The following is a 16,445-nucleotide window of genomic DNA, read 5'->3' on the forward strand; positions in this document are numbered from 1 at the left end:
TCCAGTCGATATAGACTTTACCGACTACGCTTATTCAGGTTTATCGTACCATACAATTTGCAAGGGTATGAATATTTATTACTACCACGTGATCAGTTCGGGCGGGATCGGACAACTCCGAAAACGAGGAAATAGCCAATGAAATGCTTCCAGAACTGCGTTTTTGAGATTGTTTCTGTGTTCATAAACACAACCACGTCAAACAAGTTTAGAACATGAGGCTGCAAACTTTCCTGATTCTCAAGTTGTAAATGGGCCTAGTAGACAAAGGACATGTTAAACTTTCAATAATCAGTCAATCAATCAATCCAAGTTCGATTCTTAGCGTGGAATTTAAAATGAATACCTATTACAATATGGCAAGGAAATCTTACGAACATTTGCCACACATACAAAACACATAAAGGACTGAGAAAGATGTGATCACATTTATATTTTACATTTATATTTATATTATAAACGTGCAGGGAGGACGCAAAGAAGCGACATGCAAAGTTGGTCTTTCGGTTTTGTTAAAAGGTATTCCTGTACGAGTTAGTGCATGCGTTCATCATAATGGATAACCTTGAATAATATATATGTGTATGTCAAATTTATGTTCACCTTTGTACCTACCAACAGTCAGAACTGTAATCCACCTGATTTCATAAGTCTTAGAACTGATCTCCAGCAACCAATGCTCGTTGTAAGAAGCATCTACCAGGATCGGTTGGACAGATTCGGCAATGGTTGCGCAAGAAACTCGAATGCCGTTAAATCTACGTTGTTAAAAACAAGTCTACCAAGTAACTTTTAGCGATCTTACAATGCCCTCAGCTTATATATCAGACATGAAACTTCATTGGGCTTCATTTGCTATCCGACTCTAAAAAGGAGATTTGAAGGTTGATTCTATAATCCTTGAACGACCTAGCAATAATGAGATCTGATTTGGATAAACGAACGAGATTAAGGATTACTGGAGAGTAACAGGATTATAAGGATTTACAGGGCCTTGATTTTCGAAGCTCTCATAGCGCTAAGACAGTCTTAAGACAATTTAAAATCGTGTATTTAAATGTAACACACGACTATCTTAGAGCTTCGAAAATCTAGGCCCACGTCATATGACGTCACGCATGTGTACATATGTACAGCAGAATGTACATGTAGTAATGTTAAATTAATATTTGGTAATTTGGAGAAAAGATCTCGGATGCATGTTTCCGCGTGTCCTCGTGGCGGCGGGTGATTTTGTACAAACTGTCCGGAATATCACCGTTAAGATTACTGCCTGCTTCAACTGTACGAAAAACTCAGCCCTTAGTATTTTCATGTTAAAACGTTTGACAAAACACATTATTAATCCCGTCGTAAGAGGTAACGTTAGTAGTGTCTGGTCGTGCGCGCTGACACAATGACGTGTCACGGTGTTCATGTAGTTCGGGTTTCACAGTAACCACTTGCTGCTTTGTCTGGTGCAGATCCTATTATGTACCATTGTTGTTCATGCAGATGGAATAGAGCACCTACTTTAGAATAGTGCACATATGCAGATGACCTGTTACGTCGGGCACACTAGGGTTTATTGTTTGATTATGTATATACTTGATGGGGGTATATGCTATCTAGGTCGGACATAGTCTGGCTCACGGTCCCTGAAACACATTGTCTTGCACTAAGCCCTCCCAGCAATGCTAAAGCCCTAAATGAAACAAGTCTAGATTTCCTCCTAAAAAAACCAGCTCACTATGCCTCCTTTTCAATGTAAATGGGTTTAGTTTTGAACAAACGATATAATATATCAGTGGCGGAGGGGTGGATACGACTCTTTGAGAAAGATGGCGTGCAAGCTCTTGAGGAAGGAGGTGTGTGAACGTGTGTTGGACGTGCGGTTGATGTGTGGTGTGTGTGTGCGTCCGTGCGGGCGCGCGCGCACTTAATTTTTAAGAGAGTTTCAGAGAGTTTCGGCCATTATTAAACTTAAAGGATAAAGGAGCAGGGGCAGAAAACACACACATACACCACACCCCCACCCCACACGCCTATGTACAGATTCAGGGACTACGCGTAGTACAGCTCGGGTTGTCATGTTTTCATGGAGCGCTCAGATCACACGCAATTTTGAGAGCATATGATCATATATATAAAACATAACTAATTCGCACATGTAATAAATATACTAGTATCTCTTGGGATAACATTAGCATTGTTCCAAGACTGCAGTGAAAGCTAAACCTATGTTTGAAAAGTACCTCTACTGTAGTTTCGAGTGTACATAGGCGTGCAATCTGTTATTTATACCTTTTATAGAAATTTTCATTTAAACTATTGATTGTTACCTTAGAGACGTGTCGGTGCCAGGGTCAATACTTTAACACTGACATTAATTTGCTGGATATATGCATCAGCTAATATATACCTTGTTGACATGGCTGACGTTCTGCTTATCCGGTGGAAGAAAGATCACAAGTCATTCCGGCCATGGGAATGTTCATGACACACACACACACACACACACACACACACACACACACACACACACACACACACACACACACACACACACACACACACACACACACACACACACACACACACACACACACACACACACACACACACACACACACACACACACACACACACACACACACACACACACACACACACACACACACACACACACACACACACACACACACACCAAATATTCCATTTTTAGCTTTTCATAAGATATCCGCTTACAAGCGATAAGCATCACGAATCATCAATGAGTTTTAATCACTTTGTTTTGAATACTGTATTTGTGATGTGACATGCATCACAAGCAACGTGCATATTTCGTTAAAAAGTGCACTTTTCAGTTTGGTGCATTACTATTAGTAACACAGCTAGTTTGATCAACACCGCCGATATTTCGGGTTTCTTTTTCTAATGGCGGTAACTAGATATATGTAGGAAGTCTTTTAATCTTCGACCGGGGCGTGGCACTGCCATCCCAAGTAGTTTATTGATGAAATACTATGGCTCGGCTGACCAACTGTGAACAAGCAAAACGAATTAACTCTCTGTCGTTAATTGAGGGAGAGAAACCTAACAAACACGATGCTGCTTCATCTACCGGAGCAGCAAGCCCACCAGCTGTTACAGCTGTAACGAACAGGGGCAATGCACAGTCGTGGATGCATAATATACAGCACAGCTGCAGGCCGCTTGTCAGATGACGGCAGTAAAGAGATCCTACATAGACTGGGGCACCGTCTTTCAGTCAACTCAGGGTGTCAGTTGGAGACATTTATTGACGCATCCAATTTAACAACTTAATTTGTACAAAGTGCAAAAACGAAGTTAAGGTTTTTAACACATTACTTATGTGTTTAGGGTTAAACGTGTTGAGAAATGTGTTTATATTCTAAACACATGAAGCATTCGAGCCTAATAATCTAAACACGTTTAGATTTTAAACACATTTGGTGCTGGTGATGTGCAATACTAGATATAGGACATGTATCAGTAAAAAGTAGACAAATTCTGAGTCTTTGAATACATATGATTTTGATTGTAACAAATACACCTATTTAAACTGAAAAGGGGCCACAGGGAGACCAGAAAGTGAACTTTGAGAAATTTCGACTTGATTCATTTAGAACTTAAGCATTGCAGGGAGGGCTAGGCGATGGAGAGAAAACTATGTGGTTCACAGACTGTGAGACAGACTACGAAAACAGCATCCTTCAAGTATATATATTGTCAGTGACGGGGTAATATAGTTGATAAAGGTTAAATAGTAATGGACACAAATATCAGAAATGTCGTACTATGACTCATTAAACAAGGCGACAAAGACCTACCTACATTCATGAGAAAACTCTGCAAAAAGCAGACTCGGTTATCCAGATGAGACAAACATGTATTTATTTCAGCAGTATTAAAACTATGTTGTTTGTAAACAAATTGAGTCTGGACCCGAAAGTTCAGTGATTGCCACAACATTTGTTTATGAATCACCATGAAATAGCTCGGATACCAGGTGTTCGAGAAAATGTCAGCGTATCATACCGAAACATGACTCCCATTAACCTGTTCAGACAATTACCTACTTTTCAGCCAATCCGAATTTTTTCCTTTGAAAGTGAAAATAGGCACCACAAAGAGCTCTGGTTACACAGAATTCCCGGTCCTTGTTTCCTTAGAGAATGGTATTTACAAATGAATTTTAATTTTAAACTTTAATAACACCGTATTTCTATATTTTATGTCGAGGTTTGGGCAGCATACCGTAACTAAGTAACAACTTACCTTAACCGAAAAAACACATACCGCCCCTGTTTGATGACGCCGTAAAATGATTGAGAATGCATCTAGCTCACTGGTTACACCTCTTATGTGTTTTTTGCGCTTATTCAATGTAGTTCTGTGATTGATATAATGCCGATTCGCTAAAAGCTTCGTTCTGAGATTTCCACGATTTCTAGGTTCCCGTTCGTCATACAGAGCTGACTCTACGACGGAGCACGCTGTGCAACGTGTTTGCAAGGATTAGAAAGAGCGTAGTGTTGCAATATATGTATCAAATCGTACTGATTAAATTTTATGCATCCAGTTAATGATTTAAGCTACATCCAGTTAATGATTTAAGCTAAAACGTCTGTACGTGTTATCGCATTAAGCTACGGAAGCCCGTAAACAGGAACCGAGACTCTTCTGTAATCAAAGTTTTGACTTGCTTGCCTCACCGGTGGCACCCGTCATAAACATTTACCATCTCGCCGGTTTTCTGCGGGAACAATGGTCAGTCTACCTTGAAAGCCCGAAAGGTTGACGTGTGTGTTGTGTGATATCAGTTATTAAATCATTGAAGGAAACTGTCCTTTTTGTGTTTTCTTGCAGTCAAAACATGATCTTATAGAAAAAAACCAAACACATAAAAAAATACATGCTTGACATTATTTCGACACCTGTCCACAAAATTATTTCTGACAACCAGTATAGCAACACCTGACAAATTGTAATCATATCATCTCTGACAAGCGATGTTTATAGAAATTGTCATGACAATCTGTACCCACAGTGATCTCTTGGTAACCTGTCTATTCATCTCTGACAACAAATACATTCATAGCTAACAACGTGCAAGCGGCACACATTCACCTCATGTCGACCTGTTAATATTCATTTATGACAGTTAGCACAATGCTCCTCTTTGACATGAGGTATAATAATATCTATAATAGACAACAACTGCCTTCAAAAATCGACCAGGGAACTGTCGGGTTATTATTGGTGTTTCGCACCACATACGTGTGTTCATACAGCAGGCTGGAGAGGTCATGCTTGCAGACTTGCATTGCGCATGTCATCGTATCCTGTTTGCCTTGGTTTTATTGGTTCATGGTGTCCTGATTGTAGACCGTCGCCACATGGCAGGTACATTGGTCGTGCAGCAAGCAGCAAGCAACTAGTAATACAAACTTAATATCATGTCGGGATCACCGGAACGATCCTGATATTTGACCGCCATCCCTGAACTTTTATGAACATCTTAACCCGTCCGGTCTCCAACTGTTTAAGTAAATATATTGTTGTCAGATCAGAAATGGAAGTACCAGCTTGAAAGATAGATGCTGTAATGTACCATCTGTCACTAGATCACAACGCCTCAAAGACTGACTGAGTTAGATTTAAGCCACAATTAGCAATACTTCAGCAATAACACAGAGGGGTACACCAGAAGTGGCCTTCACACATTGTACCTAAATGGGGAATCAAACCCAGGCCTTCGGCGTGACGAGCGCACGCTTTAACCACTACGCTACGCCACCGCCTCCTCAACGCCTGACATGAAGCATGTGCAGTGCGATTACAAAAGCACTGATTGTTAGTCGTCCATACAGGAACAATCCAAGAATCATCATCGCAGCTGCAATACACAAAGCACTATCGGTTTGTTAATCATGTCACTTTCGGGTTGTTAAACATGTTTTGTTAAACATGTTTTGTTGTTTAACAAGGAAGACATTCGCTCCTTCACAAATTATATATACACATGCATCAGACTGCCCTTGGCAAACCGAGGGAATTTCATAACTTGTAGTCTGACCGTTGCAAACACAAGTGTGAGTCTTGGGACATGTTGTCAATCACGTGCTGATATAACTACAGATTTTGTTTTCCGGCGGTGCGAGCTTATAATGGATACCGCAGTTGCTGGGAATCTCCAATCCTTTTACGATTGCTTCCATTGCTTTTGAAATATTTTTCTGAAATTGTGAATATCCCGCAAGAACATGATTTTTCTTTTGTAGATATATGCGGAAACAGAACTGTTGGCTTCCCGCTTATTAATGATTATGTATGTGTTGTGTAGTCCTTTCATTTGAAACCCAGAGTCATTATATCTGAGATGAGAGGCATTGTATACTCATGTAGGAGATTTGCTCTCATACTGAACACTTATTTCATACGTACGGTACATGGGTATTTCTACACTGTAGACTAACGAATATAGGTCCAGAAACTTATCCTTCGTGCGAGGTTATTGACCTCAACAGAAGGCCGATTGATTCTCGCCTAGATCGATTCGCATTATGCCAGTCACTGGATTGTGTGGTTCAGAGTGAATACTATACGAACATCATAATATAGCAGAAAAATGAATAATTATGGCGTACAAAAACAGTACTGTCAATTATCCTGATTTGAAACATCCCCGGTACCACAGGAATACTGTCTGAATACAAAGGGCATTCAAAACGTAGTCAGCCTAACTATATTCTCGATGTTCTATCTTTGAAAAGCTTCCATTCTATTTTGAAGGAATCATTAGCAAAGCCATGTCCCAAGTTTTCCGTATGAGGGACATGCGATTAATTAGATATTGGTCATCACAACGCGTTTAGGCATAATATTTCTTAAAGAATTCCGCAAATGAAATACAATCTGTCATTTGCTACTTCTTGAATAGCGGTATGCGGGGGTGGGGTGGGGTGCGGATATCAAGGTTTTTACCAATTGGGGATCGTGAAGCTTGAACATAACAAAACCATAGCTTGATGTTGGCAGATAACATGTACAAAAAATTGACATCTACATTTGTAGGTGAGTCTGAATAACTGAACGTCATTTCTAAATAATTCTTAGTTCTGTATGACTCGTTTTTTAATTTGTCACATCCGAAATTAAAGGGAGGTTTGAGCATTTTCGTGCAAAGTACGTGCAACTCGTTTGTCTCGTCGAGAGACGCGTTAGATAGTGGGAGTGTGTATGTGTGCGTGCGTGCGTGCGCGGGAACTTACATACACTTACGTAGGTACGTATTCGTATGTGGCGTTGCCACCACTGATAAAGTAAAAGACACGAAATGAATGAGAGTTTCATGAGACATATAGACCATACACTGATATATGTATGCCGGCATGCAAATACGCCGTATGTATTCACCTTCCTATGTACCTATCTACCGAAGTAGGTTGAACGTAATTATGTTATTTAATCATTTCACTCAAGTGATGTAATGTTTCAGATAAACAAAGAGTTGTGAGTTTGGTTTTCCGCGGCTTATAGTAATTTTCCCACACCAGACAGTCACAGTGACCCATCAGTCTGCTTCTGTCTACAAACTCAGTGATACTGTGGTTGCGTACTTAAGCGAGTGAGTGAGTTAGGTTTTACGCAGCTTGTAGCAATATTCCAGCAATATCACGGCGGGAGACACCAGAAATGGGCTTCACACATTATACCCATGTGGGGAATAGTAGCTGGGTCTTCGCTGTGACGAGCGAACTTTATAACAACAAGGCTATCCGACCGACCGTAAATAAACAAGGACCAATCGACATTAAAACTTCAGTTAGTAAATTCTCTGCAGTTGAAGACAACTGAAGTCTACACAGTGTAGAATTTATGGTAGTGTCATAAGTAACGACCATAATAATTATTTACACATTCTACTATTAATCTTTGCAGTTTCATATAACTTACGAAGGTAACTCTTAGATCCCCCGTGGGTGAACTGGAATGGCTATCCAAAAGATATATTTCAAATACAGCTTCGAATTCATCTGTTGGGGAACATCAGGTTTGAACCATGTTCGTAAAATGTTCTTTTCTGTCGACATTTGTCATAAACGATCCGCGATTTATTTACAAAGAGTTTGGATACAGAAGTTTCATCTGCATCTCGTATATACGTAGTTAAATGTACACACAATTTAGAAAAAGCATGCCTGGCGACTTGTTTTCATACGTTTGTGACTATTCGCATAAAGTTGTCAGAAAAACATATTTCCCGGTCCACTTATCACATCGCCAAAACGCAGTCACGGAAACACCCGACAGGTGCCCGAAATGTTGCTTCGTTGTCAGCCATCACAAGCCTGCCATTGAAGGGGAAACCAAGATGGCGTCCGTGATAGGCTCTGAAGTGGAAATACAACATGAAGTGGAAGTCGAAGCTATTCCAGTGGATATGCAAATAGCAGAAACAATTGAAACAACAGGAGAAGTGTCAGTTCAACCTATGATAGCTCTACAACCACTGCCAGAGTCAGCTCATGAGGAAATAGTGTTACAAACGCGAGAAGAGGTTGTCGGTGAAGCGAACCTCGTGTATGCGGACGGCATTCCTGTTCCAGCTCCTGAAATTGAAATATCTACAGAGGAAACGACAACTTCGCGTAAGGGAAAGGGTGGGAAAAAGAAAGGAGGCAAATCAAGAGGCTTGGTTAGTTCGGGAGTGCTTGGATCAAGCGAATTCAGTCTCGGGGACTCCACATCTGCAAAGAAATGGGAACAAAAGCAAGTGCAGATCAAAACCCTGGAAGGAGAGTTTTCCGTCACTATGTGGGCCACGGGTAGGTGAATTATGCTTTCTGTAATTCGCATGGCTGTTTGGTGTATGGTATCTTCCTTCGGTGTTGATATATGACTAGCACTCTTTCCCTCAGCTGTCATCGGAGAAAGTTCCACAAAAAAGACAGTAATGGGCAAGTGACGTAAGACAACCTTCCTGGAGTGCTGCATTTTGCATCTCATTTCCAAAGAGACCCTAAACTTTTGCTGTAGTCGGTTATTCTCAATTAAATTGTTGGAAATTCATGTTTGTTTTGAAAGTGTCGTCGGCCATCATGTTTTTCATGGGCGCCGCCATATTTCGTTAGAACATGGCGGAATTTAGCAATGGCGACGGTCAGCCATCTTTGTTCAGACCTGCCAAAGGGAGCTCCGACGAAGATTTTCAAAATGTCATATTTAAAGAATATTTTTCGCAGAACATCACATGCAGGCCTTTTTAACATCAAATAAACAATCGACGTATTTGAACATCTGAACGTATTGTGGCCGCTTACAATATTTATTGAGCAAAATGTCGATTTGACCTTGAAACAACCTTGAAGCACTCCAGAATGAATGCGCACTCGCTCTTTGTTTGGCCTTTAGTCGTGTGATACAGGCAATGACTAATGCAAACATTCTGTAAACTTGATCATGTCTCATGTGATAGGGTTTTAACTGTTTCTTGGCAGTTGGAGAAATAAAACGATTAAAATTTCTTCCTTCTCAGGTACATTTGCGTCATTGATCAAAATAATATCCGTCTTTCCAATCTGATTTTGACAAATCGTTAACGAAGTTCACATTTCTTTTCATTACAGGATTTTTGTCATGTTGAATGTATGAATTATAGTGATTGCCTCCGTGTTTACAGATGAAGAACTTCAGTTTATTCTAATTGTAAAATTCATGGTCTGGCGTCAAAAGTTTTATACGAGGGCAGAAGGTTTAAGTGCTATTAATAGATACGAATACGACACAACCAGTTTCGGATGTACATTTGTTGCATCGTACAGAATGGGTAAATCTCATAACACGAGTGCTATGTTAAATGATTGTTAATGTCATATGGAAAGAAACATACATTTGAAGTATTGTAAAAATAACATGAATAAAAAACATTGAAGATTATTTTAGTGCTTGACATCATGTGTTTCCTGTTGCCCATCAGTTTTATGTTAATAGTAGGATAGCCTACATGATAATATATACATCAGTTTTATGTTTACAATATAGATATTTTTACCTATCTGTCATTTTTTAAAGTAATTTGTGCATCCTTGTCATGTCTGGATCAATGTACTTAAATGCCTAAAGTCTGTGAATCCAGTGATTTTATGCTTTTTCAGGTGCAGACGATCAGGGAAAATTAGATGATGATTCAGTCACTGGGGATTCTGATGCAGATTTTACAGAATACATGACAGGAAAGAAACTGCCACCAGGAGGAATACCAGGACTTGACCTCAGTGACCCCAAACAGCTAGCAGAATTTGCCAGGTACTGCCTTTGTCAGCTCCCATGGTTTGTGTCATGATATCAAGCTAACACAATCTTGAAGAAGTGTGTTGTTGCTGGACAGGTGGAAGTTTTTTTCTGCAAATTCCTGTTGATATTTGAAACTTTTTGCTTTTGATGCTTTTTGGTGTTTGTACTGTACCCAGTTTATTTTCTATTAATTAAGGAAAAATGCCTTGACAATGTTTACATAATGACGGGTAGACACATTTTCTTCCTATAGTAGTAGCATTTTCTTTCACAACTAAAACTACCAGTTGTCTTAGGTAGGATGTGCTGTTACAATAACTGTTCTAGCAAAGCTGAATGCACCACTTGTTGATTTTTTCATTGTTATCATGTTTATGAAATCAATTTGCAATTGTACCAAGGCTATGATTTTAATGGAATGCAGCTTCTGTGCAAAGTGTAACATGTTTCTTGATGAGTGTTTTCAGTCCATGTTCACTGATGCTTTCCTTGTTTTAATTGAGTACTTTCTTCTTGTTCCTTGATAAGAACAGTATTTTATCTGTAGCTGACAAGTATTCCTATGTAGTTTATCATGGTAGTGACAGATTGAAGCAACCCTTAAAGTATGATGTGTAAATCAGGGTTATGATTTTCTTCTGCCAGATATTTTTTTTTTGTCCTCAACTTTGTCTCGAGATGCATGTATTTGTCTGCTTGGTGCTGTATCATGAAGTGTAAGATAATTTCACATGGAATGAAGAAAAAGATTCAGTGCACAGTCTGTATGGAAGGGATTAAATGTGTCTATACTCTATTATTAGTGTCTTAAATCCTGAAAATTGAATGACTACAACCCAAGCATACTGCTTCACTGACTGATGGTTTCGCATAGGTTACATTGGAAAGAGATGAGCACAGACCTTGTTGTTAGCTTTGATTTACAAGGGAAACATCTGAAGTATATGTATGTTGTTTGCTGTTCCGACCACGAGACTGCTGCTGTAAGGTTGGTTAGCTGGTCAGTGTAATGCTGGCAAGTTGATGAAGCCTGCAGCCATCTTTCACCTACTTATGCTGTAATGATGTCCACTATTGCAGGAGCAAGAGCACGTTTTCCCCACAGTCCAACTTGCTGCCTGATTACTCTCAAGGCCTTGAGTGTAACTATGAACAGTTAGCCCACAGGTATTTGCTCCTATATCTTCCCTTTATAACAGCTGATAAGTTGATAACTAACACCCTCCTACAGCACTCCCAATTTGGAAACCATAACTCTCACATCAAATGTTGAATATCACCAAATGTTAACAAAATTACTCCCAGTTGCTATATGTACACTGTTGAAATTTGTGGAAAGAAATTTCCCTCTGCACTTTTAAAGTTCCTATTCAAATCTCACCTTCATGGAATAATGTTCAAGTATTATCTGCTCTTATGTTTTGAACGGGTTGCACAGATCATTGTGTAAATCAGAAAAGGTTGGTCAGGTCTGCTGTGTTAGCACAGACTGAATCACAAGTTATAATCTCCCTCACCGCCTGTTAACGCAGTAGCTTTTCTGGCGCTTATAGTATGAGTAGTTTAGTATACACTTAAATACACATGTATGTTGGCATTACTCAGTGGTACAGTAGCAGTATTAAGATTTGGATGCCAAATCTTACACTTCATGATATAGACTTGGGTTATCTATGTCATTGGTGTTGGTATTTTTTGACAGTGTTTTGTGATCAGATCAGTGAGCTAGGATTCCATGTTTCAGAATCAAGCCCAGGAAACCTTCTGACGATGTGCCAAGAACGGTTCCTTGTCCTCATAAGGTAAAGGTGATATTGATGTGTGTGAATCACCATAGGACAGGTGTCTACAAGACATATAGTTGTTGTCTTTTTAGAATCCTCAAAAGTTAAAAGCAAATCTTTTCTTGATTCCAATCTGTTGTAGAGTTTGAATTGATAGAGTAGAATAAAATATTTGGCATTGACCTTTGTTTTTTGCCAATTGGTGTAATGCGCGGCATCACTCTGTAAGCCAATGATTTGCTTGTGATTGATCTACTGTAGCCTCAAATTTCATCAGTTGGCAGCATCCACCTAATGTTTAATATGGTGTTTTTCTCAGTGTATATATCAGTAGTATAAAGTTTTCTGATATATTGTTAATATAATTTCATCATTGACATAAAGAATGATATGTCTAGATGCATACTTTACAATATCATTGTATGTTTTGTGGCAGGGCTGTAATAAAATGTTTCGGGATAACTCTGCCATGAGGAAACACCTACACACGCATGGTCCCCGAGTGCATGTCTGTGCTGAGTGTGGCAAAGCATTTGTTGAGAGCTCAAAACTCAAACGACATCAGCTTGTACACACAGGAGAAAAGCCTTTTCAGGTAAGATTTTACTTACAAATACAACTAAAAATACTCGTGTGATTTAGATGGGAACTTTCACTGTTTTAGATGTCAGTTGATGTTTAATGTCGTTATTAATGAATGGTCTATTGGTGGTTTCCCTGAATTAAAGAACTATTTGGAATTTTTAGTAATTTAAATACCTGGTGCATTCAGGAATACAATCTGCTCGCTGTCTTTTAAATATTTAAGTTGGTCTAAGGGATATATTTAATTACTGTTTACATGTTTCAGTGTACGTTTGAGGGGTGTGGCAAACGGTTCTCTCTTGACTTCAATCTTCGAACTCACGTGAGAATACACACAGGTGACCGACCATATGTGTGCCCATTTGACGGATGTAATAAAAAGTTTGCCCAGTCCACCAACCTCAAGTCTCACATATTGACTCATGCAAAAGCAAAGTAAGTTGTGGTCATATCAATGTGGCTTTGAACTTTACACTTTTACACTTAACTTATTCCCTGTTAGGTTAGGTCTGCATTATGTATCTTGCCTTCCTTGTTGACATCATTAATTGAAAGTATTAAGAACATGCATATACATGCATGGTACTGATCAGTGCCAGTTTTGAATTGCTCATGACAGAAATAACCTTTTCACTTATATTTCACAAATAAAACATATTGAGTATATACTTAATTCTGATTAGTGGTTAGATCTTGATGGTATTTTATTTTAGTAAAGGCAAATTTGTACAGGAAATAAGGTTTAATCTTGGAAACATTGTGCTAATAATTTCTTTCATTCCACAGGAGATGAAGTTTTGTAAATTGTTGTTCATTTAGTTAATCTGTATATTGTATTGTAGGAATCAGCCTGCCTACCAGATGCCGGGGGTCCAGTAAGTAATATTTACACATCTCTTCACCTACTTCTGCTTATTTGGGGATACCCAAACTGTCAGTTTCAAGCTTGAGTATATATAGGATGTCAACACATAGGTGGAACATTGCGGGTTTCTACATTAAATAACACCAGCTACATACACAGTCCTTTCTTTATGTTGCATAACTCAAGTTTACAGTAAGAGATGCTTTTGAATACAAATTTCTACTTGATCTAAATCTGAGTCATTGTCAAGACATCTGTCTAACTTTTGTTAGTCAACTAGCCTAATGTAAGTAAAGTGTAATGAGGACAATCAATCCATTATGCTAGTCCTGAATGACTAGTAGCATTTATGGCTTGATATTCTGAACTCATTCAGTTGTTTGTCAATAAGGTTTTTTTTTCTTTTTCAGAGAAGAAGAGGTTGAAACTATTTATCAAGTGAACTTACTGGATCTATGATATGTGGCATTTAGACCAGTATGCTGGTTCAGTGAGAATACAGATTGTCAAGTGGTGAACAATTATGTGGAGGGTGTTTCCCCAAACACAGGGGAGATAACTCACGTTATGTGTAAATGTGTCTTGTTCTTTACCTTGATGTAAGGAGCATAGTTTGAACACAAGTTCAGAACTTCCATGTTGGAATTTGTCGGTGCACCAGTGTTGAAGTTGAAAAGCAAGCAAGTTGTTACTTTATCCCAGTGGGATCATGGTTTTACCTTACCAGAAAATTGTCTGGAAATGAAGACAATCTACAAATTCAAAACATGTTCCTATGATGGAAATGAAATGGAGAAAAAGACTCAAAGTAATGCTCTGAATTTTCACGGAAATTAGTATGGGGATGGTTTTTCAAACACAAGTACAGATAAAAGGCTACACATGCCACTGCCAATGGTTGCAGTGATTACTTGAGCCCTGTCTTATGTTTCTCAGCCAGTTGGTCAACAGGTAGAGTTTATCACAACTTGGGTTCTGGAAGACTGACGGTGTCATCTTCACCTGAAGTTGGCTCGAACTGCCAACATTTATGTAAATAACAGATTCATGAATATATTGAGTATACTTGTTTTGGCTTAATGCTTGGCATCTGTGTAATTTGTTCATTTTCAAAAAAATGTAACGTAATAGTATGTAAATAAAATGTTACAAAATATAGGCCACGTGTTGTCTTTGATATGATGCAGTTTAAGATCGTTGAAGGAAGGTTGGGATTCCCACTCAGGTTGGTGTACAGTCCACAATGCTTGTCTAATAGGTATCATTGATACTTCTGTACACAGTACTAGATTGTGATATTGTGTAATCATCTTTGATGTTTCCAGTATACAATCCGGTAAATCTCCAATATTCTCTGGATGTCTGTGTCTGATCATTTTATTTCGTTTTTTGACTGGCTTTTTATCCAGTCGTGTGTCTATGTTTGGAAGTTGAGTGTACCAATGACAACTCACTTTAGCTTCTTAAACTGTCTAACAACTAACCGATTAAACTTGGTGTCACAAATGATGCGGATTACTCTGAAAGAGGTAGGAGTTCTTGCATGTTTTTTAAGTTTCATATCTGTCAGTTTGTCTGATTTTCCCCAGAATTGTGAGTCACACTGCTAACAAACGTTCGGCATTTACATTGGCAAGCTCATCTGGTTTCTTTAAGAATCAGAGGAGCCAGCAAAGGGAGGTAATATATGTATGGGGCCATCTGACGTATACCCTGGAGATATCGAGGGATGTGGTATAAACAGTGGGAATCAACTGAATCAACCCACATGTGAGCAAGAGCATCTGGCCCCAGTTTCTCAAAAGAAACTTATGTTTTTACTCAAATTGTGAACTGAGTTTTAAATGCTGGATTTATAACTCAACTGTACTTTTAAACTACAAAAGCCCAAACCCTTGAGTAGTCTAATCTATCCACCAGTCAACTTGTCTACTATTTTTCAGATTAATATTGATTTCATTTCATTTTGGAACTTGCATTTTCTTGTAAAACTCAGACTTAACTTTGTTCCAGGAAATCGGGGCTTGGTGTTATAGAGGCATTCATAGTGATTTTAGGTCTTCAATTTGGTAATCATGGTTCTGAAAAGTCTTCAGCTGGAAAAAGGTAGGCAAAATGAGTGTAAATCAAAGAAACTGCGTTAAGTAATTTTGGGTATCATGTTGCTAGTGGTATTATGGGATTATCTCTGGTCCACATTGTGAGACATATTGTATCAAGAGATGTCCACTGTAATGGTTTGTTTCCACAAAGTGGACATTTTGTTGTACTTATGACAGGTTTGTCTCATCCACATTCTAATGACATGTCTTTGCACTGCATCATGGAGTTGGCTCAGGCTGTTTAAAGGTTGTTCCTTCATGTATATTTAATCACAAGCCTTTAGGTTGTAATGACAAGGTAAGGTGTTTGTACACATGGAAAAGTTACTTGTTCTGGATACATTTACACAAACAAATGAATAATGGTAGGTGTAAATCTGGGAGGCAATATCAAAGTGATGCTAATCTTCATCATTTACTACGTACCACAAAGTAACACATTTTACTCTGTGCAAAGAGATTATCAATCACAATCAAAGATACAATATTTCTGACATAATTATTAGTTATTATTGAGGTCACTTTCATTCAAATATTAAAGAAAGACAGACTCCACGGGTGATACCAGAGTTCACCCATTTTTGAGTTTAGACCAAGCTGGTTTTTTTCAGGTTCACTTCTCTTCTCATTTTCCTTCTGTGAGAATGCCTCTAAAGTGACAAAGCTTAGCAATGACATCAAATGATTTCGTCAGTGGAGTCAAAAGGGGAGTCATGTGACCTTTTGTGTGTCTTTCCCATGTTCACATGACCACTGTATCAGTTGTTTATATGGTGTAGGCAGAAATACATGAGGTGTAAGGCATTA

At 38.7% G+C, this 16,445-nt stretch overlaps 1 protein-coding gene across 1 annotated transcript; it reads left to right on the plus strand.

Moving 5' to 3' along the window:
- The first annotated feature begins 8,289 nt into the window (after positions 1-8,289).
- Positions 8,290-14,694, plus strand: LOC137293572 (transcriptional repressor protein YY1-like). Its single transcript, XM_067824204.1, has 8 exons — positions 8,290-8,834; positions 10,164-10,314; positions 11,383-11,469; positions 12,047-12,104; positions 12,523-12,681; positions 12,937-13,106; positions 13,514-13,546; positions 13,947-14,694. Exons 1-8 carry the CDS (start codon positions 8,381-8,383, stop codon positions 13,993-13,995), a joined length of 1,161 nt encoding a protein of 386 aa, XP_067680305.1. The 5' UTR covers positions 8,290-8,380; the 3' UTR covers positions 13,996-14,694.
- Positions 14,695-16,445: the final 1,751 nt, after the last annotated feature.

The sequence above is a fragment of the Haliotis asinina genome, chromosome 8 (genome assembly GCF_037392515.1).
Source record: "Haliotis asinina isolate JCU_RB_2024 chromosome 8, JCU_Hal_asi_v2, whole genome shotgun sequence".
NCBI lineage: Eukaryota > Metazoa > Mollusca > Gastropoda > Lepetellida > Haliotidae > Haliotis > Haliotis asinina.

Excerpts from the sequence above, each read along its gene's own strand:
- LOC137293572 (XM_067824204.1), top strand. The coding sequence starts at position 8,381 with ATGGCGTCCGTGATAGGCTCTGAAGTGGAAATACAACATGAAGTGGAA. Across the intron at positions 8,835-10,163 it reads CGTCACTATGTGGGCCACGG|GTGCAGACGATCAGGGAAAA; the intron begins GTAGGTGAATTA and ends ATGCTTTTTCAG. Across the intron at positions 13,547-13,946 it reads TACCAGATGCCGGGGGTCCA|AGAAGAAGAGGTTGAAACTA; the intron begins GTAAGTAATATT and ends TTTCTTTTTCAG.